This window comes from Tinamus guttatus, unplaced genomic scaffold (assembly GCF_059628265.1).
Source record: "Tinamus guttatus ecotype Peru unplaced genomic scaffold, ASM5962826v1 Tinamus_guttatus_pri_ptg001150l, whole genome shotgun sequence".
NCBI classification, from domain to species: domain Eukaryota; kingdom Metazoa; phylum Chordata; class Aves; order Tinamiformes; family Tinamidae; genus Tinamus; species Tinamus guttatus.
In genome coordinates, this window is record NW_028289684.1 from 345,783 (window position 1) to 372,871 (window position 27,089).

General features: G+C 44.1%; 1 protein-coding gene across 1 annotated transcript in view; it reads right to left on the bottom strand.

Moving 5' to 3' along the window:
- Positions 1–27,089, bottom strand: part of TOP1 (DNA topoisomerase I) — a 60,557-nt gene that overhangs the window by 10,998 nt on the left and 22,470 nt on the right. The window contains exons 3-11 of the mRNA XM_088538702.1: positions 21,281–21,383; positions 13,754–13,880; positions 13,075–13,133; positions 10,180–10,275; positions 8,851–8,926; positions 7,772–7,869; positions 4,474–4,589; positions 1,067–1,188; positions 280–402 (exon numbers count right to left, since the gene is read on the bottom strand). Of these exons, the coding sequence (XP_088394828.1) occupies positions 280–402; positions 1,067–1,188; positions 4,474–4,589; positions 7,772–7,869; positions 8,851–8,926; positions 10,180–10,275; positions 13,075–13,133; positions 13,754–13,880; positions 21,281–21,383 (920 nt within the window). The remainder of the gene's footprint in view (positions 1–279; positions 403–1,066; positions 1,189–4,473; positions 4,590–7,771; positions 7,870–8,850; positions 8,927–10,179; positions 10,276–13,074; positions 13,134–13,753; positions 13,881–21,280; positions 21,384–27,089) is intronic.

Sequence of the window (27,089 nt, forward strand, 5' to 3'; positions counted from 1 at the left end):
TGCAACTCTGCTCCCATGTGTGAATCGCCTCCAACTCTATTTATTTACCTAGGCAGGATAGGAGCCTTAGGATTTTCATTATAACTTCAAACCAGGGAAAAGACTCAAGTGTTAACACAGCAAAAATTCCAATTAATTCCAATTAATACAAGAGTAATAATTACAAGAGAATTTAGTAAAAGCTGACTTACAAATGGCAAGGCAGGCAGAGGAACGATTAAACAAAGATGTTTACAAGCCAGCTAAGCATTTTAAGTCTCCTAGAATTCCCTCTGGTACCTGTTTCTCCTCCTTGGACATCTGTTTCCTAGCTTCCGTCTGAGCTTTGAAATACTGGCTCATGTGGGTGAAGTCACACTTGCTGAGGTTGGTGATAGTGCTCTTCTCTTCAGAGGTCATTTCCTTGCAGAGAGAAAATAGTGCTTTAAGTTTTCATACATGCAGAACAGAGCACTCCCTGCTGCAGATAATTTCAACATGAACAACAGATTCTTACAGTCCTTAAAGCAACTTCCAAAGTCCCCCCGTATTCCTACACACTGTGACTGCAGCCAAGGTCAAAGAGAAAAGGACAAGCAGCAGAGTGCATGAGACACTAGTCTTCTGGCGATCCGATCTCTGTGATCACTGATAATGAAGAAATCCAGAAATCATCTCAAAAAAATGGGTCAGCCAATTTAAAGGTTTGATTTCATGGCCTGGTAAGCCAACTAAAGGGAAGTTCTGGCTATGCAGGCCCTTGGAATAGGCTTCCTTTTAATACAAAGATGGCTCTTCAACAAGGCGCACAGAAATCTGATCAGCTATACCCCACAAGGCTACGACAGGCAATTGTGGTTAGGAAAAATCTAATCTTGGCTGGTGTAAAAAGATATTTAATGATAAAGCCCCTTCTGGTGAAGCTTTGGGATAAATGAAAGTTCCACAGCTAGGATCTTAGGCAGCTTTTAGATACCACCAGCTAATCTTCCTGTGTAAGAGCAGTCCATTTTCACTACTGAGTCACTAGCCACTGAGAAGACATCAGTCATGTCTGCAGTGATTGGGGCCCAGGACTGCATCATACCTTTCTCCAGTCCTTGAAAAAGTTTTTCCTGAAGATCTCCTTCGTAGTGTATTCATGATCAAGCATTTTTGCAAAGAATGTGGCAACTTCTTCTGCTTTGGTGCTCAGCTTCATGACTTTACCTACAAAGACAAGTTTTCTTTTTAAAACATGGCGTAAACTCAGGAATTGAAGTCAGAAAGAAACAATGGTTATTACTTTAAAGGGCATTATACTTTTACCACAGAAAAGTTTTTCAAAAAGATATTATATGGGATGGCAAATCTGACAGGCAAAGAGAGATGCAGGAGCACAGCTGCTTGCCTTTCCTCATAAACATTTTGAGAAAAGTTTCCTCTGGAATCTAAACATCAGAAAAAGCAACCAGTCCAATGTGAGACAAGTCAGGGAGATGCAGGACAGGAAGGAAGGGAAAAAAGGGCCTCCTGCGGGAAACCCTTTGCTGAGACCTCCCAGTGATGTCTATGTGCCTGGGGAGATAATCCCGTTTGAGGTGGAAGAGGCAAATAATTGTATTATATTTCGTATTCCGGAACTCAGACACATGAAATATCATCCCTGTATTTCTCTTCTACCCACAGACACAGACTGGGAACACCCCTTGTAGCTTTTAGCTATTTTAGGCCAGGAAGAGCCCTCACTATATGTGCACCATGAATAGGCTGGAAGCGATGCCAAACATTTAATTCCCCTTCCCTGCAGGGAACTGTGTCAGAATTCTACTAATCGTCTAGGCCTCCGTCACGGGAATGCACTTCGGCGTCTCCAATCATGCCTGAAAGCCAGTCCTAGTTAAAACTTGGCTTTCCACGAACAAAGAAGGTCACATTTCAGCTTCTATGCAAGACTGCTGCACAAAGTGACATTGCTGCAAGAAAAAACGGAGTTTGAATATATGAGAGAAAGCAGGTGCTGTGGCATCGAGGCTGTGGATTCAACCCCTGCCATCGTATCGAGCGTGGTTTTCCAGGGCGGACCTCATTCCCGATGACACGCGAGCGCCAGCCACCTCCGAGGAGGATTTTGCATGCGCCTCACATCTACAGCTAGTTGCGAGGAATATTCAGGCTCCCAGCAGCCTGGCAGAGAGGCAGCACCTTTTTTTTTTTTTCTTTACTTGTCTGTTTTACTGCACAAAATGTCAATGGAAGAAGTACTGCAGCTTAATCTAAGCTCTTGAAAAAAAGCCACAGTACTTTTGATTTACTACATGTTTAAAAACAAGTTACATCATCGCTAAAATTACAGCGTAGGTTTTATCTATAAAGCTGGAAAACCTATAAAGCCTTGTAGAAGAGAACTCAGCAAAAGGTCCCGATGAGCTGAAAATATCCCACGTTATAAATTAAACCAACAGTAACGCAGCCAATTTTTAAACTGCAACCTAAAATACAGCATTTGTTTGCTTAAAACAGGAAGTAGGGGAAGGAAGAGACAGCAAGGGAAACACTTTTTCCAGGCTGTGAGTCGAGCCGGGAAGACGCTATCACTTAGTCCCACGTTATGGGGCTAAACAGACCGAAGTTGTTTCCAGCATGCTGAGCTCTAGGACGTGCTCACCAGTCACACTCATCTAATTGCTTTAGGGGAGATTTCATTGGACTCGGTTTCCTCTTTCGCCAAAGGTTTGTAAAGGCTCTCAGTGATAAGGTTTTATCTTTTAAAAAACATGGACGAGAATTTTTCCTGAGTGCTGAACATAGTTACCTGACTTAAAAGCTGAAAACCAGAGAGCAACCAAGGGCCACATTAGCAGAAGAGATCACGTTGCCATGACTCAAAGACAACTGCCATCATGTATATTCTTAACTTGTCTGCGAAAAGCATGCAAACTCGGGCCGCCTTCATGCTAAGAGCAGCAGCTTGTTTAACCAGTGTCACTCGAGCAGATATCCAAGGGCTAATAAATGGCTTTGGCATTTCCAGCTCCCGCCCGAGCGCGGTGCTGCGAGCTCTACCAACAGCCCCGCGGTCACCGCTGCGCAGGAGCGGCCACGCGCGGCCGGCGCCGGCGAGGGATGGAGTCCTGCAGCGATGGGTCCCAGCACGGGGTCGGGCTCCCCCGACAGCCCAGCGCAACCCTGAAATCAGACGGTGCCTCGCGAGCGCGGGCGGCAGCTGCTGGGTAAATCAGATGTCTCGTTTCTAGCCTCGTTTCTCAAGGCAGACCTGGGTGATTGCTTTGTTTGTCGGAATCCCACTGCCCTGCTCTGTAATTTTGGAGCTTATTGGGCGATTTCAATCACAGAGAGGGAGGCTAAAAACTCTGCGCTTCCTCAAGACTTTATGAAATAGATGGACAGATAGGAGAGAAGGTTATTGCTGCCTGCACAGAAGGGATAGACACAGAATAAATTCAGCCCTCCCCTTCTCTAGACACTGGGAGAGATATCTCACATGCCCTTGAATGGAGGAAAAATTTCCCCAACTTTGTCTCAAGCTTTCATCTAATATCAAGAAAGAAGTCTGTAGCAAAACAGACAACCTTGGTCACAAGAGCTACTTGTTTGGAGAGGGTCTTTAATAGGATCCGGTATGTTTATCTCACTACATTATCACTGAAAAAGAATCCCACCTATTTCTCAGTACATAAGAACACGCCATGTCACATGAAAATAGCACGTTGCTTCTGGAGTAGTTCCATGCACAGATGCCCCCTTCATTGAAAATTATGTTTTCATCCACTCAAATGCCTCCCACTTAATTCAATCCCGGGTTAATTTGATCCTTCATTTAACAAGATCACAGGACTAAAAGGAAACACATGGGTCATCAAGTCCAGTCTCCAGCAGGCATCACACCGTATAATCCCTTCCACATTAGCCTCTAACAACCAGGCAGCCCAGCGCATTAGAGCCCCACACTAATTAGTTCTACCACACGCAATGGCTGGTGGTGGGACCTCGAGTTACACATAAGGGCTGTGTCCTTGGACCATGCTGACCCCACGCAATCCTACAGGATCTTAGGCAGCTGGACTAACCTTTAATTTTCTTATATCCCTGGCAAGGCTACCAAGTGATCACGAATTTCATCATCACAGATGATAGAAAGTCACAGCTCATAAGGAAGGAAAAAAAGAGCAGATCTAAAGATGAGCTACAATTATGGACTATACTGGATATACACTGCCACTCTCAGGAATATGACCCTCAGAGTTAAGCTAGGAGATGTATCACCATAATAAAAGAACGACAAGTTCATATCCATATCAAACAAATGAAGAGAATTCATCAGGCTTTCCTCATACTTACAAAAATTCTTATTTTGCTTAGCTGTTGAGGAAGTTTTTAAGCTAACCACTGAAACACAACCACCTCCTTATCCTTCCAGTCACTGGAAGGATATCACAAGGTACTTAAAATATTTGTATCTTTCTCAGCCAATGGAAACCCAGATTAACTCACCATCATAGTAAAACTTGACATTTTCAGGCAGTGGTTCATATGGCGGAGCAAATACGGGACCTTTGTGCTCTAGGAACTTCCACTTAATGCCTTCAGGGTAGCGCTCTTCCTCCCACCTACAAGAGGCAGCAACATGAATCAATACCACTTTACCATTTGGTTTATATGGGTATAAGAATATGTTAAATAAAACCAGAAAGCAATTATTATTTTTCCATACACAAACAAGTATGAATACTCAAGAGTGTGTTTCCATTTTTTAGGGAAAAAAAAAAGCAACAGTTGCAGGTATCAGATGACACCAGAGTCATAATCTTCCACTTGCTGCTCCTCTCACATAACTGAAAAAGGGGAGAACTTAAAGAAAAAAGAAGAAGCAAGTCTCATAAAGCAGCTAGGATCACACCTAACCAGAGTCAGCTGTGATCTAACATCAATCGTGTCCAGGGTACCTGCTCAGCAAAGCTAAGCAGCTCCAGGATCATGTGCAATCGCTTTCAGATGTGGACGGGTGTGCCATTAAAAGCAGAGATAATAAAGATAACAGATGTTTGTTTTGGACCTAGATGAGAACCCACCTGTTCAAAAGAGAAACACTAAAGCCTGTTCTGTCATTTTAATTTCACAGCCATTTTGGGGTAATAAAAGCATACTTGAAGGAAAGCAAAGGACCAAAGGGGGGTGAAAAAAAAAAAAAAAAAAAAAGCACACTTGCCTTACAGCTCTTCTACAGTAATATTTGCAGATTAGGTATCACAACATGGCAAAGTATGTCCCACCAGTCCTATATTCTGACTGAACTAACTCCCAGGGAATCGGGACGTCTGCAGAGAAAAGGAGTCCCTCCCTTCCCCCAGGCCTATTTGCTCCCCCAGTTTTCAGCACCCTGTTCCCAAATCGTTGACACCAACACTCCCTCCCTGCCTCTTCACTTCCACGATTACTGCTACATGCTGCTGGCACAGGATTCCCTGCTGAGCCTGGCTATTTTACTTGAGAGCTTAATCATCAGGAAAGTCATCAGCCTGCCACACTGCTCAATCTGTGAACCGCCCGGACAACTCTGACGAACAGCCAGGACAATAAAAAAAGCTTAAGCTTCCCTGTGCCAATTCTTTTTCCTCCAGCATAAGCCCTATGAGCAGTTTCATGTACTAGATACATCCCAGAACGGGTGACACACAAATAACTAGAATGATTTCTTTATTCTTAATTAGATAACAGGCTCACTGAACAGAAGACAAGCATTATATAGAGACGGCTTCTCTTGGAAGTAATACTCAAAATGCTTCATATATTGTTGACATAGAGGCAACACTGAAGAACAGTGGCATGGGACACAGCACATAGCTACAGCTAGAAAGTTGTCATCATGTGAGAGTGAGAGAACACTTGATGTGACCTTTGCTTATGAAAACTGTAGCAATTTCTTTAAAGGCAAAGTGAAAAACCTCACATGTGAGTACAAAGAGCCTGTCTGTCCGGTATCAGTTCTTGATTGGGAGGAAAGTTTGAGTAAACTGTGTTGAGAGAAGAATTAGTAATATCCACATCTGAAGTCCAGATCCCAAATATTTACATTCCTAATGATTATTTTCTAAATTAATTACAAGCTAAAAATATAAATATTTTGTCAAACATAGGTCTAGATTCTTTCACCCAGAAGTCCTTACAGCAAAACAAACTCTACCTCCACAAACAGCCACTTCCCATCCTAGTCAGGAAAAAAGAGTTCTCTAACACAGAATATTTTTATTTCAGCAAAATGAAAGGTGATCGTTTGCAGTAACCATTGCTTTAGGGGGCAGATTTGTCGTTTCTGAGTTTCCTTTTTTGTTTCCTTTTCTAATTTACCATTCTTTTATTTACTTGATGGGAAATTCTGTTCCTCTGTCTGTTCTATTCTCTCAAAAAGGAAGGATGCAAAAAGAGAACTGGAAAGATAACTGCTTAAACAGAGGGCTGAAGCATGTTGGGCCCACTGAGAGGGCCACAAGTGAACATCAGAACTCTGTTGTAATTGCTCAACCAGTGTTCTGCAGCCCAGAGAAAGGTCATCACAAAGAGATCACAGACGACTCCAAGTACCATCGTCTGTGTTCCTAAACAGAGACACAGATTTCCTGACTAAACCCCATGCCAAACCTGTCCTTAGAAGGTCAGTGTGGCTCAACAAGGTAGAGTCGGTGAGGGTTTTTGTGTGGAATGAAAATACAGAAGCTTCTTAGAGACCAGAGCATGGTCTCATTTCTTCAAGGAAATGCATTTTTTATACATAGGGAGGGAGACGTGGTCGTAAGGTATACCTCTGGGTCACATATGGTCGTAAGGTATACCTCTGGGTCACATATTCTTCACATGCTGACAGGGTGTAAAAATGACCTCTAAAGAGCTCTGCATGGTGGTGAACAAGGCCAACACTTTGGGAAAAAGCAGCAGTGTAGCATCAAGCATTCCCATACACAGGGATTAAAGTGCTCAAGGCAGCAGGCACTTAAAATGAGAGAAAAAACCCACAGACTTTCAGAAAATTGACGCAGACGGAACATAAAATGCCCTGAAGAAATGCAACTGAAGTGCTACGTGGAGATGAAACCCTGGCCAGCAAAGACACGCTATACAAAGCTGCAGATGGACGACAGGAGCATCAGCAGAAGGAATGCAGTTACCTACTGCCAGATTTTGCAAAACATGCTTTCAAAGGCAGTTTTTCCTCAACACTCAGCACAAATTGCAGAGCTTAGCAAAGCTACCTGGGATTGTGCTGCGAAGGCAAGGGGGGGGAATCGTACGGCTTGCTAGGAAAGGTTTGCTGTTGAAGGATACAGACTACAATAAAAAGGAGCTGTAATAACAGAATAGCTTAGGCACAACCAAAAAGGGCTGCTGAAACAAAACCAAAAAAGACAATAGATCATTAGGCCTATAAAGACCTTCTGTAGCTTCCTAGTTCTTCACATCCCAGCGTTTTTTTAATGCCGAAAGTACATAAAAAATGCTGTTAAATGGGTCGAGAAGTGATTTGATTAGGAAAAAGAGAACCACGGTCTTTAGAAGAAAGTACCTCCAAATTAGACTTATACAAAAGTATACAAATACAAATATAGATGGGTGTCAGTGTTCTATGAGAGGAAACTGTGGAGATTAAAGGGAAATACTAAAGGACTACAAACATTACGGTGAATTCAGTAAGAGGGTTAAGAGACTGTGTGCCAGATACGTCTATTAGTCAGGACGGGAGGTAATAGAAGGAAAGTCCAGCTACTGGGAACAATCTGCAGCACTGAAATATAGTTACCATTTCCATTTTTGTTCCTCCTCTTTTTTCGGCTTCTTTTTCTTGTCTCCCTCAGGGACTTTTTTATCTTTGCTCTTAGCTTTCTTGGCTTTGTTATCCTGCAAAATGAGGAAGAACTGTTAGGCGAAGATACTCCCTGTTGTCGAAGACAATTTAAAACTAAAAAGATCTCTTTGGAATACATTAGTTTGACCTTGAACCACCGAATTACTGCAGCCTAACTACTTACACATGCTCTCAGATCATCTATTAGGGCAAAGTCCTCTAATGGTCTCATTTGAACATTGTAAAACATCCTCTTTTCCTTCACAAATGGTATGTGCTAAGCACACTCACTGTCACCTAGTAACCCTGGCTCACCTGGTCAGTTGAGAGTCAGGGCCACAGTAACAGAGTTGCCCAGGTACAGCAATGCCCTCCTTCACCTACTTTGGCAAATGATGCAGAACACACTCCACTGCGAGGGCTCTTCTGAGAATGTGCTGGTATATGCACATTGTAGAAGCTTTTATTAAACTCTAGAAAATTATCCACGCTACCAGGAGCTGCATGCAGCATGTGCTTCACATGGATATCTTCGCTAGCAGATGCAGAGTCTATTAGTCCTGTATTATGGCTAACGTCTTCTCCAACTCCAGTTCTGAAGAAATTCCCACTCTAGGCTCCATGTAAAAGCTTTAAGCTGCTTTATAGCAGTTAATCTAGGTTTCAGCTCCTCTGTCTCTGAAGTGTACCACATTGTGCAACTACCAGATGTTGCTCGTAAGGCTCCTTTGCCCTCTGAGGGATCCTTAGCAGGATGGTGAATTCCCTGGAAGAGGTTGGAAGTTCATGTCTGGGAGGCATCATCTCTGTTGTACTGGGAGGAGGAGAGTTCTCCTGACTTTTTATACACCATGGCTCAGACATCAACTCGCACCATAGGAGTAGACCTATCACATGCTGCTTTTGGCATGCACAGCAGCACTGGCTGCACAGCCCCTGCCTCCTTCCCCTTACAACAGATTCCCTGGTCTACGTAACTCAAAACCAAATTGTCAGCCTTGCTTCTCTTGATCCCAGAAATAAACTTGCTTTACCTCTTCTTCCTCTTGTTTCCTTTTCTTTGCCTTCTTGATGTCTTCTGTTTTGATTTTCTTGGGTTTATATTCAGCGCTAAGAGAGAAAAGAATAGCTGATGGAAAAACGTATATGAAGTCCGTGCCCATACTGGCCTGATTCTTAATCTCTCTTAAATCCCTAAAGAATATAAATTTATTCCTCCCTCTCTAAAGGCTGAGTGATTACTACTTAGCAAGTCAAAAAACAAACAAACAAAACCACAAACACACTAGAAAAACCAACCTATTGCTGTGAATACCAGAAGTCATGGACACAAGAAACAAGTATTTTCCTTACGTATTTCCATAATACATATTTCCATAAATACTTCCAGTTCAAAAGCCTGAGCAACTGCCCAGTGACTACAGCAGATAAACTGGGGGACATCTCACTGGCACTGTGTTTCCACCCTTGTTTGACGCCCACCCCAAGGCCCACTTCCTGCATCCACACTAGTTCAAGCAATGGCTAAATTGACTGCTGGCAAATTCTTAATTTTTCCATTGCAGACATGAGATGGGAAGTCATAAAACCCTTCAGAAAGCTACAAGTGATTACAATGATTACACAAAAGATGTCACACCCATCTCTTGGACACTGGGAAGTATCACGAAGGAACAGAATGTTACTATGGCTAAAAAGCTCTTCCAGGCCTTTGACTCAGACTAGTAACGAGGCAGTAACACCACCACCATTTAAAGAGTTAAGTGTAGAGAAGTGATGGCAGAACACTGCATGATATAACCGGGCTTTTATTTTACTGGGCAGGCTACTATATAGAGGGGAAACATTGCGTGTATTTCTCTTTGATTTAGAGCCCCAAATCCTCCGCATAGCTCACAACTTCTTTAGATCCCTTTAAAGGGGAATCATGCAAGGCAGCACAGGCAGAAGGAAATCAGGCTGACAGTGCATTTTCTTCGTCCTGTGCAGTCATTTCCTCAGCCGACAGAGACTACTGCAATCACTGAGCTAGCATTAATTCCTCACTTGCTCAGATTGATGTTTTATAATCCTGGTCTGTGTGGTTTTGTTCCACTTACCCTCTATTTTATTTATTTATTTTTATTCACTAGCACTGCAACAGCTCACGACATCCTCTGTAGAAGCAGGTAGTATTTTTTTTCCATGCACAGCACAAATATCATCCCTGTCCTGCTCCGGAGAACTTGTCACAGCTTAAACGCTCTGATCTCAGACCTGGGCCTGCAGCTGAACCAGTTTGAACTGAAGGACCTGAAATCCCCCCAAAGCCTTTTTCGAAACTCAAGGCAAATATCCAAGTGACAAGCACTTGGGTCACTTACTCATCATCTTCTCGAGGTCTCTTCAGAGGTTTGGAGTCCTCTTTGGGAGGAACATAAAAACCATCATCATCTGGTTCATCTTTAATACGTGGCGGACTATGAAAAGAAGCAAAGAAAGGTGGTTCTAACTTCCAAGATTAGAAGTGGCTTGGAAACCAGCGCTCGCTTGCAGAGCAGACCCATCTTCCTGCCCTGGAAAAAGGTTGTGAGACCCATGGCCCTGGGGCTTGGCATTCTCTGAACACTGCAGGCAGCACAAGCAGTTGGTCTTTCCTTGTCTCAGTATTTGCCATTTCTGAAGCAACACCAATATCAACTTCAACAAACAACTTAGATCCCACTGGGATCTTTGAGGGCCTATATTTTAGTAAAAATGTCAGCAGTTTCCAACACTTCTAAAAGATATTTAAAGATAGAACAAAATTGAAATCATGCATGTGTGCTGGCAGAGAGGGACATTAAGTAGTTTGAGCTCAAAATCCTTATTTATCCAGATAAGGGAGAAAAGGTTCGTCAACTGAACAGATTTGCAAGCTATTTTCCTGCATCTTTTGCCAACTAAATTTTGAGGCATAACGCTAGCATGTGAAAGCCAGAAAAAGAAACAAAGATTTGGCAAAGTTAAACTGATTAGTCTCTTCTCACTATCCAAACTGTGGGAAACGAACAATCCTGTTCCTCTCAACAGACCATAATTATTTTATTAGGCTTAATGTTTTCAGCATAATATCCCACAACGCTAGAAATAAAGAAAAAATAGAGTATGATTGCGAGAGAGTATCTCTATAAGCAAACTCATTATTTCTAGATTTCACAGAGGCATCACACTTATCTTTAAAAGAAAAAGATGTTGCAGAGAGTCCAAAATTACATTTTGAAGCACTTAGTTTTTCCCCCTGAGTGGAGTGGTACCAACAGTGGTGTCTTGAGCTTTGCTTTTCATGCTCTATCAGCAATTGCTCTATCAAATTGACTCAGCTTCCATGTCAAGATGCAGATCCTACAATTGGATGGAGGGGCAGGAAAAAGCACAGCACTCTGCTCTGCAGATCAGTCAGCAAGAGACATTCTGGGGTGTTTTTAGCTGGTAACGTGTCCATGAAGCAGAAGGAGCCAGGTGGCTCTTTCACAGCTGTAAAGCCACTGCAGTGCTGGCAGATGCAACCCAGAAGAAACAGATTGGCGCTGCTGCAAGGAGCCATTTCTGTGGCATCAGCTACGATTAACTAAAATCTGAGTCGACAGCACACGGGCACTTGGAAAACACCTACAGAAAGACGTATTTCCCCCGCTAATTTATCTCCTGCCCCAGGTAGGAATTTAATACTACTTAACAACTTAATAAACAGAATCGTATCTATTCTAACACTGAAGCATTTCCCCATGTTTGGTAATACTGGGAGATGAAATATGATGATTTGAAAAGCAGTGAGCTGTGTGACCAAGCTGAACCTTGACTTGTATTGTTCCCGAGACTGTAATGTTGCTCATCCTACCGAGTCTTAAAATCCAAACCATCTGAGTGAGGACATATCCCTCTGGTGAACTTGCAAAAGAAATTTCAGCAGGAGAAAGAATTGCTTCACAGGCAGCTCTTGGCCCTGAAGAAGGCACAATTATGATGGTTTCTCTAAGCTTCTCTTTGATGTGTTATTAAAAAAAAAAAAAAAAAAAAAAAAAAAAGCTCTGGAACCTCAAAAGAAATCAGTACTTTGGCATGAGAACATGCAGGGTCTCTGGCCCTCCAGGTCATCTGGCTCTGGAAGCCCAATGCATGCAACTCTGCTAACAGGAGAGACTAGAAAGAGTTAATAAAAAACACCGTTTCCTACACCACAAAGCACTTGAACACTATTGTTTTCCATTTCAAGAATATCAGTCCCTCAAAGGGCCTGGAGAGGGCGCCTCTTTCCTGTGCCAAGCATAAAAACTACAGAGTTTGCATTTTTAAATGGGCCTATGAAAATGAACCAGATGGAGGAACTCGAGTCAAGGGGGCACGTTCGGAACACGCAGAGAATCGCTGACGGGCACAGGCTGCCCAGGTGCTTTCTCCCAACCTCTCTGCATCCACACAACACAGGCAGACTGCTACGATTTCTTTTTTAGTTGATTGATAAAAACTGGAGATAACAGAAAATTTTTAATGTGATGCAAACCAACTGCTTGGAAGGTGTATCCTGCACCAGGCTGTCCCCAAGAGAGCAGCACAGATGCCTAAGTTTCAGGATTAGATTTACTACCTGAAAACAATCAGATCCTGGATTTAAACAAGTGACAGAGATCTTAGATTGTCAAATACTAAAAAGAACAACAACAACAAAACTTTCTATCAGTTAATCACATCCAAATTTTAACACAACTGTTTCATGTTAACTGTATAACATCCAGGTCCAGAAGACTATTAACAATTACTAGGAATCTAGGAACTAGCAGAACAGCTAGGCATTTTCTGAAGCTATTTATGGTTTGGACAAACATCCTTCTTGCTACTTACTGCAAGAGTTTGGGGTTGTAGTTACTTACAGAACAGATGCTCAAAGGTGCCTTTATGAGGCTCTGTTTCCAAAACACCAAACTGCAGGATTTCAAATACCAATTTTGCAACTAAAACAGAGGCTGTTCCAACCCCAGCTACCAATGCTTCTATGATGGAATCTCTCTTGGTTACGAATTATTTCATACTGCTCATACAGGAAGAGAACATACTCAACCCCAGCTGCTAGGAAAGCAGATCAGTTACCAGCTCCTAGCCGAATCGGAAGAGTCATCAGAAGGAGTCTAAAGCATTCCACTTTGTTTTTCAAGACCAAAAGGATTCAAACATCCTGAGCATTTAAGAAATATCAAATTGTTACTTTTTTTTCCCCCCAAATAATAGACATGATTTCTTACCTGGAGAAACCATTTTCCTTCTCCTTCTTTATTTTCACATCACCAGTAGATAACTTAATCTGAAAAACAAAAAAGCAGGAGCTGACTAGCACTGCACAGAGCATCTTTTTCCACCCCAAAACAGGTAGCCACACAAAACACACACGGGCTATTTAACCTGTAGAAGTACCCCAATGACACTGACACAGGTATCTTGCCTCTTATAGCCCTTGTTAATCTACAAGATACACCAAAAAGGCAACATCATCTTTAAATCTTAGTCAATTCAGTATGTTTGGCCCTCCAATCTTTCAACAGATCACAGTCAAGTACATAATTGGTCCAAACTACACTACTTGTCTAGGTTTATCTCTGCACGGAAGAAACGTGATCCAATAGATTCTTCCTCCCTTGTCCCTGAATCTGAGCTTGGCAAAGGGAGAAAATAGTAATGGAAAAAAATAAAGCAAATGGGCACATCTCCATTGGGAAAGCGTCTGCACTCACAATATTTGCACAAAAAGCCCTTGTAACCTAATACCCTGTTTTCCACAGAACGAGTCTTGAGCTCAGCACGGGGATAGTTCTCTCCAAGCCAAAAAAGCCTTGGAAGTACCAGCCACATGCAACCCATGGGCTTTCCATCACGGGCAGGGCAAAACAGAATCACCCTCTCGTGTCACCCACAGAAGACACCCACCTTCTCTTCCTTTCGCTTCTCCTTGTCTTTATCTTTGTGTTTGTCTTTGTGTTTCTCTGAGCTGCCATCTTTGTGTTTGGTTTTCTCCTTGTCTTTGTGTTTCTTTTCCGAGGAATCTTTGTGCTCACTGCAAGATAAGACAGCAAGGTAAGTTTGCAGAGGGGGACACACACCAGGAGATTTGACCAGCGCACGCAACGTGCAGTGCTAAGCAGAGGAATAGGCCTTAATGCTTGCAAACCCCACAGGATAAGAGATCATCTTAACAGGGAGCTCCGGCAAGATCTCCTGTTTTGTGTCATTCACTCTCTTTTGGAGTACGAAAAACATACAATACAGCCACAACAACCAAGTGTTTCACATCAGGAAAGCTGCATCAGCCTGGATGGCGAAGAATATTCAACAGTCGCTACGTTTATCAAAAGACTGAACAGTTTAGGTTGACTTCTCACCAGCTCCGCTTTCCTTTTGCCCTGGTGTACCCACTGGTCACTGGAATAAAGCTGCCAGTCGTATTGCTTCAGGCAACAGGTTGCCATCTTTTAGGATAACACATCTCTGGAACTCCGAAGGAAAATCATTGCTTTCTATAATTCCCAATTTATATAAAATCAAATAGAAAAGGCAGGAATAGCTCGACAGACCTTAGAGCTGTTCCATCAGAACCTCAAAGTCAGTGACTGGCTCTGCTCAAAGGATGAGCACTACAGACCAGGGCAGAGATGCAAAGACGTCTCTGAGCAAGAATGTTCCAGGTTCCAGCACTGTCAATAACACTGCTGTCAGTTTAACATCCAAAATTCACAGGTCAGGATTGAGAGGAAAAAAAAGAAAAGAGAAAGATGATTTTTTTTAAATTCCTTTTCTACCTCCCTCTGATTTCTAAAATATTAGGGTAAATTTGGATCACATTTGCAAGCTTTACTCATCAACCAGAAAGACTACAAAACATCACTGTTTTCAAATGAAAATGAGTTTCTCACGGAATTACTTGACCCATGGAGCCAGGCGTGTGAGGAAATGCTCTCTGGAGACACAATAAAAATTCTCACAACTGGCAACGTGGACCAGCAGCACTTCTGAGGAAGCCAAGCAGCAATTCAGCATGCCTTGAATGCACACTTATTGCCTGAAGTCACCTTTGGCTCAAGCAAACCAAAGGCCCACTGGAAATTGGGCTCTTTTAAGGGTTTCCTCAGCACTTACGTATTGACACCATGCTCTTATCCCTGGTGCTCTCTGGAACACCCGCTGTTTCCCCTTCAGACTGCCCAATTTAATACAAAACTTGGCTAGAAATAGGCAGCTTCCTTATGTTAGTTATTTCAACGCTTGGGTACAAGGCCAACTCAACCTGGAGGGGCAGAGCCCTGGCAACCAGCAAGCCTAGAGTGTCTGCTAGGAGGATGGGGCCTTTTATTATTATTTTTAAAAGATGCTTCAAGTTATGTTTCTATCCTCCATGAAAATAAAAGAATAACATGCAAGAGGCCTGGGAGTCCAGTAGCTATGGAAAGCAAGTAGCACAAGTAGCAAGTGTAAGGAAGAGGAAAGCCACACAAGTCACAAGAACACCAACAAAATCAGCAGCCCCCACCCAGCTGCAGAGCTGCAGGGTAAAGTCTAGCGTGGAGAGGGTCAGAGCCTCACATATCACCAGCATCCGTGGTGCTGAGCCCGGGAGAGGCTGCATTAGCCCAGCTCGGAGCAGCAGGCTCCAGGAACCACGCAGCAGCCTTGTGGACCCCCAGTTAGAGGGAGAAACCTCAGCCTTAAAGGAAATCTGTGCATTGCACGTACTGTGTTGCATCAAAAAAAATCAGCAGGATCAAGAGAAACCACTTTCATTTTAACTCTTCAGAAAGCTCATTTTGTACCACATACAGTATCTAAACGTTAGAAAGACAACTGGCATTCTAGAAATGCCTGTAGATAGACACACAGCACCACATGCTGCCTGTGAGTGAAGATTTAACAACTGCAGACTATTCTTACCAGCAGAGCACGTTGTGTACACAGTGTGATCCAGACATGCAAGTACACACAGAACATCCTGACACGAACCTCAGAAATCCGCTAGCTGCCTGCTCCTTTTGCTCAGATTTAACAACTCAGCCCCTGTATCCTATTTATTTATCAGTATGCATGAGACTCAGGACACCTATTTTTCTCCTTCACTCCAACATTCACCAACCCTCTGAAGGCACAACCCCAACTGCATGTTAAAAACCAATTTTCAGCTCTGAAAGGTCTGGAAATTCCTCCTTGATCTCTTGCAGTGGTATCTGGATGCACAACAGAGAGATTCAAGTCTCACACACGGAGATATATCATCACACAAGAACACAAACACAGGAAAGAATGCGCTAGGCTTAGACCCATTTCACTCACTTTGCAAGTCTGCCTGTCCTCTGACTCCTTGTTCTTATTTGATGTTTAAATTCTATGTACAACAACATGCTTGAGATAGACAAGAATTTGCACCTCCAACCTGTGGCACCTATTGCAATCCAGGCAGTTAGTTCTCTAAGGTAAAGTTCATGGTGCGGTCTGGTATTTAGGATTTTAGCGGGGCAAAATATGAAAAACCTGGTCAAGTTTGCAAAAGCACCACACTCCAGCTAGCAGGCAAAGGGACTGGTTTTTGACACGTGCCTGGTGGAACCATAGGGAAACATAAAGTGTGACTAAAAGCAAGGAGATGACAATCTCTATTGCCAAAATTTCTAAACCTGGCCCCCAAACAGGCCCAATCCCAGTGGTCTAGAGAGGTTGTGACCATTTTAACATGTGCCGAGTGCTAACAGGCTCTGCTTCTGTAATTAAAAAAAAAATCTAAATTTATGCTTACCAAGGTAGAAAACCAAATAACACCCCTGCTTGGAAAGCAGTTAAGTGGCCACCACTGAAAAGCTGCTATTCAACCTAATCTAAAAATGTATGTGTGCTGAAATCAAAATCACTAAGTCTGGATTCCTCATTCTGCCTTAGTTCTTAATCACAAGACCATCCTTCCCCTTCGCTTTGCAGCAGGAGTCAGATTTCTCACCTAAGCAACATGAGCTCAAGTAACCAAAAGTCTTTTCTTTCAGTCTAAAGACTCCTTTTCAAAGCAGGGACAGTATTTAGTGGTTAGGTCCGAGTTCCCCAGGCTCTTTTCCCAGAAGAAATTCCCACCAGAAATTAAGTTTTGGGTTACTTGCTCCAGGGAAAGACAGAGCACAGATTTCTCTGCTGCATTCATACAGAGGGTCTGTCAAACGCGTGCGTTTCCAGACACTAGATCACAGCTCCAACACGACCAGTAAATTAGCCCCAACTTTTCTGATGTGGGGAACGATGCAGGTTTATGCTGTTGATCCTCAGGCGAGCCCGGGATTTGTGTGTCGGTACAGCTGATAAAGGCTGAATGAACAATCCTGAGAAAAGTCTTCTTTTCCCCAAAAGCTAAGCAGGTTTTCCAGTTATTAACTCCAGACAGCACACTGTATGTCTCCTGCCTCCCATTTGGCTGACATTTTAGGCCAGACTCCAGGGGAGCACAATTTACCAGCCACATTAATCTCAAAAGAGAAGGCAACAGGATGCCACCCTACCCTGGAGAAGAGGTTTCCACCTGCCATCGGAAAGCTATTTTCAGGCATCCCCTCCAAGTCATTACTGGGAGGGACTGGGAACAATTTGAAGATTAGCTCTTCCTGGCGTATTCAGAGCTGGGTGAAAAGGGGGGAAAAATTTTAAAAGTCCCCAAAATACAATTTCCAACCTTTCCCCTGCCCAATCACCATGCACGACACCACCAACACAGACACCACCACGGTAAGACAGCAGGCAGCCAAATAATTGATTTATGCTCTGATGTCTTACACCCCTTTACCAGCAAACCAGGTGCAAGTCAAGCAGTGAAGCTTCACGAGCTGCAAGTTACGGTAGCTGGACAGTCATTTCATTATTAAAAACACACTGTCCCCCCATATGCTCTTTACAGCCCGTTTTAGGAACACCCAGCCCTGTTGATGCAGCAGGGTGCTCCTTCCTGCCCAAAGCAGGACAGTCGAACCCTGCCAGCACCGCTCTCCAGGGCTGTTTTAGCGCTCTGCACCTCCGTAAAGGGGTTTGGGCTGTGCTATTTCTGCAAGAACAAACCAGAAGCCCAGCAGTGCAGGACACTGCATTAAATAGCAGCAGACGTGGGGATTACATCATCTAAAGAGAGTGAGACATGTCTCAAGCTTCTGCCTTAGTCCAGACAAAGGGCAGCTCAGTAGAAACGCATCTCCTGAAGCATTACGGCCTTTTTGGTAGCTTGCACGCTGGCTTTTATTTAGCGTTTCAGTGTCAGCAGGGGTATTCAAAGGCCTCAGAGCTCCGGCTGCAGCACACGGCACGGTAAATGCGCTGAGGAAAGCGTCTCCCTTGGAAGCCAGGAGGCCTGCGGGAAGGCAGGAGGGAGGAGAAGAGGAATCGAGACCACGCACCCGGCAGCAGCTGCTCCGGCTCCATCGCAGGGGAAAGGAGCAAGGGGAAAGCGTTTGGGAAGAACGGCAGGTGTGCGGGTCACAGCTTCCTCCCGCACACTGCAGCAGCTTTGCAGGAATTTAACACTGCATTCTTCAGGTGCCATTTCTGCACGCTAATAATCCCTGCCCCTTCCTCAACACCACTAGCTGGGAAGGATGCTTTAGCTAAAACGTCTCTTATTTCCTCTCATTTTCTCAGCTGCAATCAGCTCGTGTCTGGAAATCCGCTCCTAGCAAGCACCAGAGCTCAGCTGCAAATGGAGCTTCGCTTCCCGCCTCGGTAGCTGTTAGAGTCCAACTGAAGGGTAAAATAACAGGGAGCTGCGATTTTAGTGAAACCTAAAATCCCACCGGGGACACAGCGGAGGTTACGCAGCGCACGGCGCGGTCGCCGTGGTACAGCCTAATGGAAAGCTGCTCGTATCCAGAGCAATGTGTGCTAAGGAACGTCCGAGCGCGCGGGGTGAGGTTTCAAACACAGCACGCAGCGGCAGAGCGCAGGTTTTCGGCTGGCTTGCAGTATTTGAATGCTCCCTGTTAGCGTTATCATACGGTATTACAGGGCTTGAACGTGTGAGTTCCCACTGGTTAAGCTGGGATTTCAGCTATGCAATGAAAAAAAAAAACCTGAAACTGCTTTTCCCAGAGTAAGGGGAAATCTTTTCACCAGTTTTCAGACAATAGAGCAGCTCTTCAGCAGTAGGACACTATGGGGGCAAGATAAAAAGCTGGGTAATCAACAGCAGTTTAAACTATTAGAACGACCTTAGAGGCTCCTTAGAGATGAGGAGCAGGCAGAGCACATACTTGCTATGGATGTGCTGGGGTAGGCAGGCAGCTAAATGAAAAAACAACACATTTTACTCGGGGAAGGCAGTGTCACGCTCCCTGGCTCATCCAGGTCAGCTGTGCGCTGCATATGGGAGGGGAATTAAAACAAAACACCCACACTAAGGACAGGCCGTGCTAGAATTTTTGGTTAATGTGTTTTTTTTACTCTCTACATTAGATGTCCCTGCCTCTTGCTGCCCTAAATGCATGAAACCGTTTACTGTTAGGGATCATATAATAAATTGCTTTGGAGGATGAGGATAAAACTTAAATTTATCTTTGTTTGCCGCTAACAAACGCTGTGAATCTGCCTTTTTCCCAGGAAACCCACGAAACTCCGAAGATGCCAAAGAAGATCACGTCTATGAATCCCTTATATATGTTCCATGCTCCTACTCCCACCAGGCTGCTGGCATGAGAGGTTCTGTACACACAGCAAATATGCAACGTGACAGAAGAGGTTTTCCCCCCTGCAGCGCAGGCGCTTGTCACGTTGACAACACGGATCAGCGCTGCAAGAGCGGCCCGGCGAGAACGAGTCCCTTCACTGCCATTCCCTGTCACAGCCAGCGCCACACGTACAAGCCTCAAGACACCGGCAGAGACGCACTCATTTCTGCCAACCCTTTGAACCAATTTCTTAGCAAGTCTTGGCTTCAAAGGGCCCGTTATATCATTCTTTTACGTGGCCGCCTTGTTTGAAATGCTCACCTTTCACAGATCAAAAACTCAGTGCCACGGCAGGCTTGTTTCCTTTTATTCTTTTAACCATTAGCATTTATACTTAATGGGCGCATACTCCATTTTCTTTGGGGGTCAGGTAGTCCAGAAGCCAGCAAAGGAATAAAAGACAACCCTTGGCCATTTTTTTGAGCGTGATGTGGATTTATTCTTTGCCATGGATTTTTCTCAAGCAGCCTTTACATTTTCCTTCCTCAAGGTGTGACAAGGAAGGATCACAAACAAGGGGGGCTCTCTCCCAGTTTACTACAGCTGTAAATGAGTGGTGAGAATATAGAAGTGTCATCTTGCGAGTGGGGGAGGAAAAGCAAGAAGTTGCGTAGCTTCTAAAAAGATCACCAAAAACTAAAGTAGGACCCGCTGCCCAGCACAGAGTCTCTCAATCTTTACTCAATTCTTTTTAACAGACATCACTGCTAACCCTAATTTCTTCAGTCCTTTTTACAACAGCTGCACGGTGGTTAGTCTACAACATTAGCTTGGCCATAGCATCAACGCTCTGCCACTACAGAGAGTCAGGGCAGTACCTTACCCTCCAGGAACTCAGCTGTGCAGATTTCATGTTCAACGCAGACTCCGTGGCACTTGCTCACCAGGAGTTAGTAAAAAAGCTTTTATTGGCTAAAAAAGCCTTTTTTGTCACACAGGTGACACTTATCCTGTGCTCCACCAGGCCAAATCACTAAGGGCAGACTTGCACGTCCCCCTTTTTTCATGCAAAGCCTCGGTTAGAGCAGCAGCTGGAGCATGGAATTCAACGCCACCTTAAGCACCATGGATCTCCATGGAGGAAGTAAATGCTTGTCTTCATCAGTGTGGACTCTATGGCACGTGGCTGGTATGAAACATCTCTCCCATGTAGCAGCAGTGTAGTATATCATTTGCATGAGGCAAAACTGCAGGAAAATCCTTTCAAATTTACCATCTAACCCAGTAGCTGCGACTAGTCTGTGACACTTAGCGAATGTAGAGAGGACCATCTAACAGAACTGTCCCCAGGAGGGACCATCTTTCCAGACACTGCTACGCAGAAGGCTCAGCAATCAGGTCCATCTATGCTGAATCAGGGGAGTTTATCCCAACACTCAAGAAAGCTCTGTGTTTATGTCAAACAATTCTCATGTGTGGATCTGATTACAAACAAAATTGATCAGTCTCCACATGGATGAGGTCCAACTAATTTGTAACTTCAGTGACACTAAACTACAAGGCTCTCTTACACATTAGCATTGGCTCACATTTGCAACACACATGGCTTTGGCTACCTCCACACAGAAATGTAAACAGTTACAAAGTTAAGCTTCAAAGCACCTATACTGACAAATTGTACCAAAATGTAGCAATTCTAACCTCATTAATTATCATGGTAATTTTTAGAAGGCTGCATGAGCAACAGTGTTTCAGCCTATGTGGACTTCATCAACTTTTTCCTCACCTATTACTGTGCTTGGACTTTTCCCGGTCTTTTTCCTTGTCCTTCTTGTGCTCTTTGTGCCGGTGTTCTCGGTCTTTGTGTTTATCTTTGTGTTTGTGAGAATCTGCAAGCAGAGAGGCAAACAAAATTAAGAAATAAAGTTGGGAGAAATCTCCACGCCTCCCTCATGAACCTCAGCATTTTCCCCACCCCATTACAGTACTTTCTGTAATTCAAAATAAGTAACAAATAAAGAAAAAATCTTAAGTTTCAGTAGTCCTAAATGGACTCACTGTTCCTGTGTGAACAATTAACTGATTTTAGCAACAGCTGCATTTGTATGACCTTTAGTCCAATGATCTTTAAAAGCTTTACAGACCCTCAATAGTTGCAACCCCTTAGTTAATTAGTAAGTACTGCTACATCAAGTGCAATCCTAAGTAAGTGGGAAAATTAGCTTTCTATGCCTTTAAGTATTTAATAACCAAATAGTAGATTATAAGGATACAGAATCAGAGCATAAAGTTGAAATATTAGACCTGTCAGATTTTAAAAATCAAACTATCCTATTTCCATCTAACTAGACAAAGAGGCCCTAATTTGTCTTAGACTTACACTTACCCACAGAGCGCAGGGCACGACAGACCCATAACAAGATAGAGGAGGGAGTGATGGGGAAAGAGAAAAAGAAAGGGATGAGAAAGAAAAATGGATGGACTAGGAACTCCCCCCGTCACGGTTCTTTGCTGCAGAGTCGCTCCTTTCTGTGAGATTGGATCCACCAGGAGAATTAAGCATGACTGCTTAACTGATACGTTTTCTTTAGCATGACTGCTTAATTTCTGGTGAGCTGGTGGAAAGCCACCTATAAAAGCCAGGACTCATCCAAATTAAGCAACAAGAGAAAGATGGGCGATGGTATTCAAGTGATTGTCTATGAATACAGTCATTTTACTGCTTTCAGTTTATGCTTCCCATTTTGCTCAATACCAACTGCACAAAAAGCAATGAAGTCCTTTCAAGCACCAGAAGAAACAGAAAATAGCACAGGAAAAATAAAACGTCACAGTCTTAATTATAACTACGCATATTTAAGGATCTAAACACGTTTGCAACTGTGCTTTACAGGTTGGCTACCACACCGAGCCCACCTCAAAAGGCAAAATCATCTCAGAGTCAAGGTCATTTTTGCTCTAATGCTGGCAGTGAGTGTGCCGGCCTGGAGACTCTCCCATCTTTTCAGGTATGTGCTTCTCCATGCCCTGAAATTCCGTAGCTCTTCAGGAAAGCCGAAGGGCTTTGCTGACTTTGGCAGCTGCTTTCGGCTAGCAGCCAGCATTTCCACCAAAGACTCCTGGACGCAAGCTACTAATGATTAATTAATTGCAAAGAAGTTACACCTCTGCTACAGCTACTATCCCCATGCGAAGAAGAGCGAAGTGCAACACAAGGATTTTGTGGTTTTCCCAGGCAGGAAATCATTGTGGAGCTAGAGGCAGCTCTCAGCCCCCTCTGAGTCCAAGCTCTGCGGTGCTGCTTTTTCTCTTCAACCTACATCCGTTCTTCGGTCCTCAAAACACACTATTCAGTGAAAACACACCAAGGGTCACATTTCATTGATCTTAGTCCGTTTTCTGCATTTTTCTAGTTTTTGGGTGTTGCCTTGAGGTACTTTCAATGGAGCAACATAAAGCAACATAGGAAAGCTGACATCCAGTTTGCCTCCTGCACCTTTCCTTGCTCTTCCTGAACTCCCTAGTGCTTTCATGCATACAGTGGATATATTTAATAGCAAGACTGAGTTTCTATATTTTGATATACTGGCAAGTGGCCGGATATGTGGGACATTCGGTATTGCAGCATAAACCACGTAAGAATTTTCAAGCACCTAAACAGCAAAAGCTTTCACAGGAGGCTGCAGCTCTGCAGCAATCTCCTGGCAAACCGCGTGGGGCCAGGACACCTACGCTCCCTGAGCTGCCAAGAAGCAATTTCTTGGTGCCCTTCTCCTTCCCACTAGGACAACACACGTTTCACAGGCAAAAATGTTTTGGCAGCTCGTGTCACACTTATGATTCTTCAGTTCAGCCTGGAAGCTCAGGCCGCTTGGAAACAGCCTGGGTTTTAGTTCAGAGTTTGCTCACTCACTCCTGAAGCACTGACTGAAGAGAACAACCACCTATTTACACTTGATGAATAGGTAAATCCCTGGAAAAACCACCATGCTATACATAGAGCAATGCACACTCATTTTATAACATATTCAGGAGGCACATCCCAGCACGGAATCAGGTTTTTTTTCCTACCAATTGATGGAGAACATGTGCAGCTGTGCTCATTGCTATTCTCCTTACAGCTTAGAGCAGCAAGATTATTTTCTGCAAAACCTTGCAAAAAGAAAGTCTTTTACCTTCATCCCCTAAATCCCTTCCAATCGACTCCCGTGCTTCCCTGAGGATCAGACATTGGCTCTTCAGCAGCCGTGTTTCCAGGGATAGCCCAGAAACTGGAGTCTGACACCTCCTGCCTCTGCGCTCCTTAGGATGAATTGGATTTTCAGGCAACGAGAGCCCGGTAGGGCTGTGAAAAGGTGCCTGACCAGTGAAACTAGTTCTGCTTAGTGACATTTGCCTTCTCTTAGCTTTCCCTTGCCACATGCAGAAGGATTTCTAGCAGGAAGGCCTTTGCCAGAGGGTTTGTGCAGAAGGAAGGCAGAAGTGGCTGCAGGGTGGTTGACTATTCTGTAAAGAAGAAAGTGACAGGAGAGCTTGGGCACAGCACAGTTAAGGCTGGAAGGGTTCTTGCCTCTGAAGAGATTGGAAACACTTGTAAATATCAGCATTTTCATGGAGCCCAGACTTACTCCCAGGAATCAAATTATTCTAAAATATTTGCCTCATTCTGAATCAATGGCTCCTTTCCACTACACTGACACACGGTTAGATTAAGAAAGAGGATTTCAAATGGGTTTATTAAACAGTCCTTAGCTAATATGTGCAAGTCTTGAGAGGTGTTAAAAAGCTCGTGATGTCCTCTTTTTTCTGAGGGTGGAGGTGAAAGTTGTACAACAGACTAGGGAGTTAAGGAAGACACCGGATTGTTTATTTATTTTGACTTATCACAGGAGAACACTTTTTTGCCAAACTTTATCTAAGACCCCAAACGGATGGTTATTTGGGGCTGATGAGACGATCTTGGCCACTTCATCCCAGTTCACGGAGCCGCATCACGCAAACCCAGACAGCTCCAGCAGAGAGGCAGCAGGGAACAGGGACTTATTTTTTCAGAGGGGACAGGGCACCTCCTAATAGATCTCATCAACTAAGGAGCAATCAAGGGGAGTGTTCATGACTCCTACTTGTATCTTCTCTGATCTACTGCATGTATTTATTTCAATTTCAGCATCCCCTCTCCCAGCTTACAGCAGATTAACAGGTGACCAGACCCAGCCTCGCAGGAGGCTCCTGGATGAAGTCGCACGCAGCCCCACACACATGTAGGTTTGTTCCCCACCTTTTATACCTTCACTTAGAAGCCCGAAACTCTGCCTTAATGCTAAGTAAGGAGCTAAATACTTTTACTTTACCAGGAGGATCTAGTCGCAGAGCCCATTCTACTGCTAGAAAAGCTGAACCCCCCCACAAACTCGTATGATATTTAACAGATTTCAGCAAACAGAGCCTCCCTCAGGCGCCAGGGCTATCCCAGGGACAGGGTTACGCTCACTTGGCAAGGATCCATCAGCCTGGAAGCTCTCCCTTTAGCATGGGCTGACCCAAACGGAGCTTTTGGCACCTCTGCCGTTCTAGGGAGCTTGCTGGCCCTGGCACTCGCTCTGTGCCCGTTAATGCCGAGCCTGGTTCGCCTCCAAGAGATGACCGCAGTCGCCGGGTATTCCTGCGAGCGCCTCTGAACCGCCGTCACGAGCAGCCCTGGATTTCTGCGTGTTGATTCATGCTTTAATCCCGGGTAATTAAAGAGCTGCCAGTTTCAGCATGGGGAGGTCTCGGCGCTCCCAGGCTGCTCTGCCCTCGCGGCTCCGCGGAACGGTTGAGTCAGAGCCCGGTGCACAACCCGCGTGTGTTACCGGAACCGGGAAGTTCCCCTTGTCACGCAGGGGCCAGGAGAGGCCAGCAGGGCTCTATGGGCAGCGCGGGGCCCGCAGGGACATGGTGCCAACTGACAGAAAAGGTGCCGAGCCCACAGAGGCACCCAGGCCCCCAGCTGGGCTCAGCAGCAAGCTGGGAGCTGCTCTGTGGCTTTAATCCCAACTCATCTTCTTCCAAACCCTCTGGACAGCCTCTCTCCTCCCACCCTCCCCAAGCCCAGGGTAGTTACAAGCTGCACCCAAGCAGCCAGATCTACTTGCTATATTAATGCTTCCATTTTCCATACCAATTTTTCCAGTTAAACCCTAAAATTGCACACAGAGCATGAATTACCACACGCCATCACCACAACCTTCCCTGGGGGGATCCTGCTGGCACACGGGATCCCATGCAGCCCATTTCATCCCATTCACTCTCGGCACTCACATTTTACCCCTTTCCTCAAAGGGAATCAGAAGCCTTTTTAAGGCCTAAGAAAGATGTGAGCAACAACCCAGCCTTTCTCCCTTCTCCTAAATTAAGTGAGATAGCCAGAAAATTAACACTTGGCAACCTCAACTTCTGGTCAAGCGTCGCTTTTCCAGAAATACCCATTAGCCTCCCGTATTTACAGTCCTAGGCTCACCTTCCATCAGGTTTTGTGGGCACAATCTGAATATCTCATTAACCTGCTCACAGAAAGGTTTCTATTAGCAGCTTTTGGTCTTTTGAAATGTTTTAGCAGCTTCTGGAAATAACGACTTTACGATTTTCCCTCTGGTTCCAGCACTGCCCAATTGTTTCACTACAGTTAAACAACCTGGAAATACCACAAGACAACGTTATTTTAATGTTTTCTTGACTTGCAGTTTTGCATAATAATGTCAGAAACCTGACAAATTAGCTCCCAGTCACCTCCTCCAGAGCAGGAGTTTGACTGATTATAAATTAATCCCAAATTCGACGTTAGCCATCATCCACTGAATTTTTAAACACAATTTAAATCAGGTAGTTTTACATAAAGTCCTCACCCTCTGAATCGTTTCTTCAGACAAACTGCCCCTCTTTTGTAATGGCCAAGTTGCATCAAATAAATAAGAAATTACCAATTTTATTTGATTTGTTAGGTTTGGAACAACTCAATCACATGTATATTTTCTGAGATGATTAAATAATATATTTTTCATTATTTGGAGGGGAGGAAAAAACCCACACCTGATCGAGTTCTCAAAATTCGGACTTATGAAGAAGCATTAGACAGAACAAAAGTGTCGCAGGGCTTTAAATTTCATTAAATCTAAAATGTGAGGCACTGTGTAAATTTTCTAGCAGAAAACAAGGAGTTAACAGGAGTAGGGACTCAAATACTCCCTGGTAGGCTATCAATTATCAAATCCACTCAGATGACACCCTCTGGGAAGGGCTAGAAAAGAGCTGCTCAGATTAAAAGCAACTCCAAAGATGATAGGCAAAGAAATGTCTGAGAAAGTAGCTGAAGAGAATAGCATCAGGAGAAGCCCCAAGGAAAAGGGGATGGACCCAGGAAAGCAGCGCTATAGTAAAGGACTTCCCCAAAAAAGAACCAGGAGCTCAAGAGTCCCACAACCCCAGGGACTGCCCAGGTAGAACACAAATACCTGCCAGGTCCCTTAAAAGTGTAGATGGCCTGGAATAGGCTTATGTTAATTCAACAGCTAGCAACATTTTTTACAATGTTTGGTAACTTAATATTTTGGGGTTTT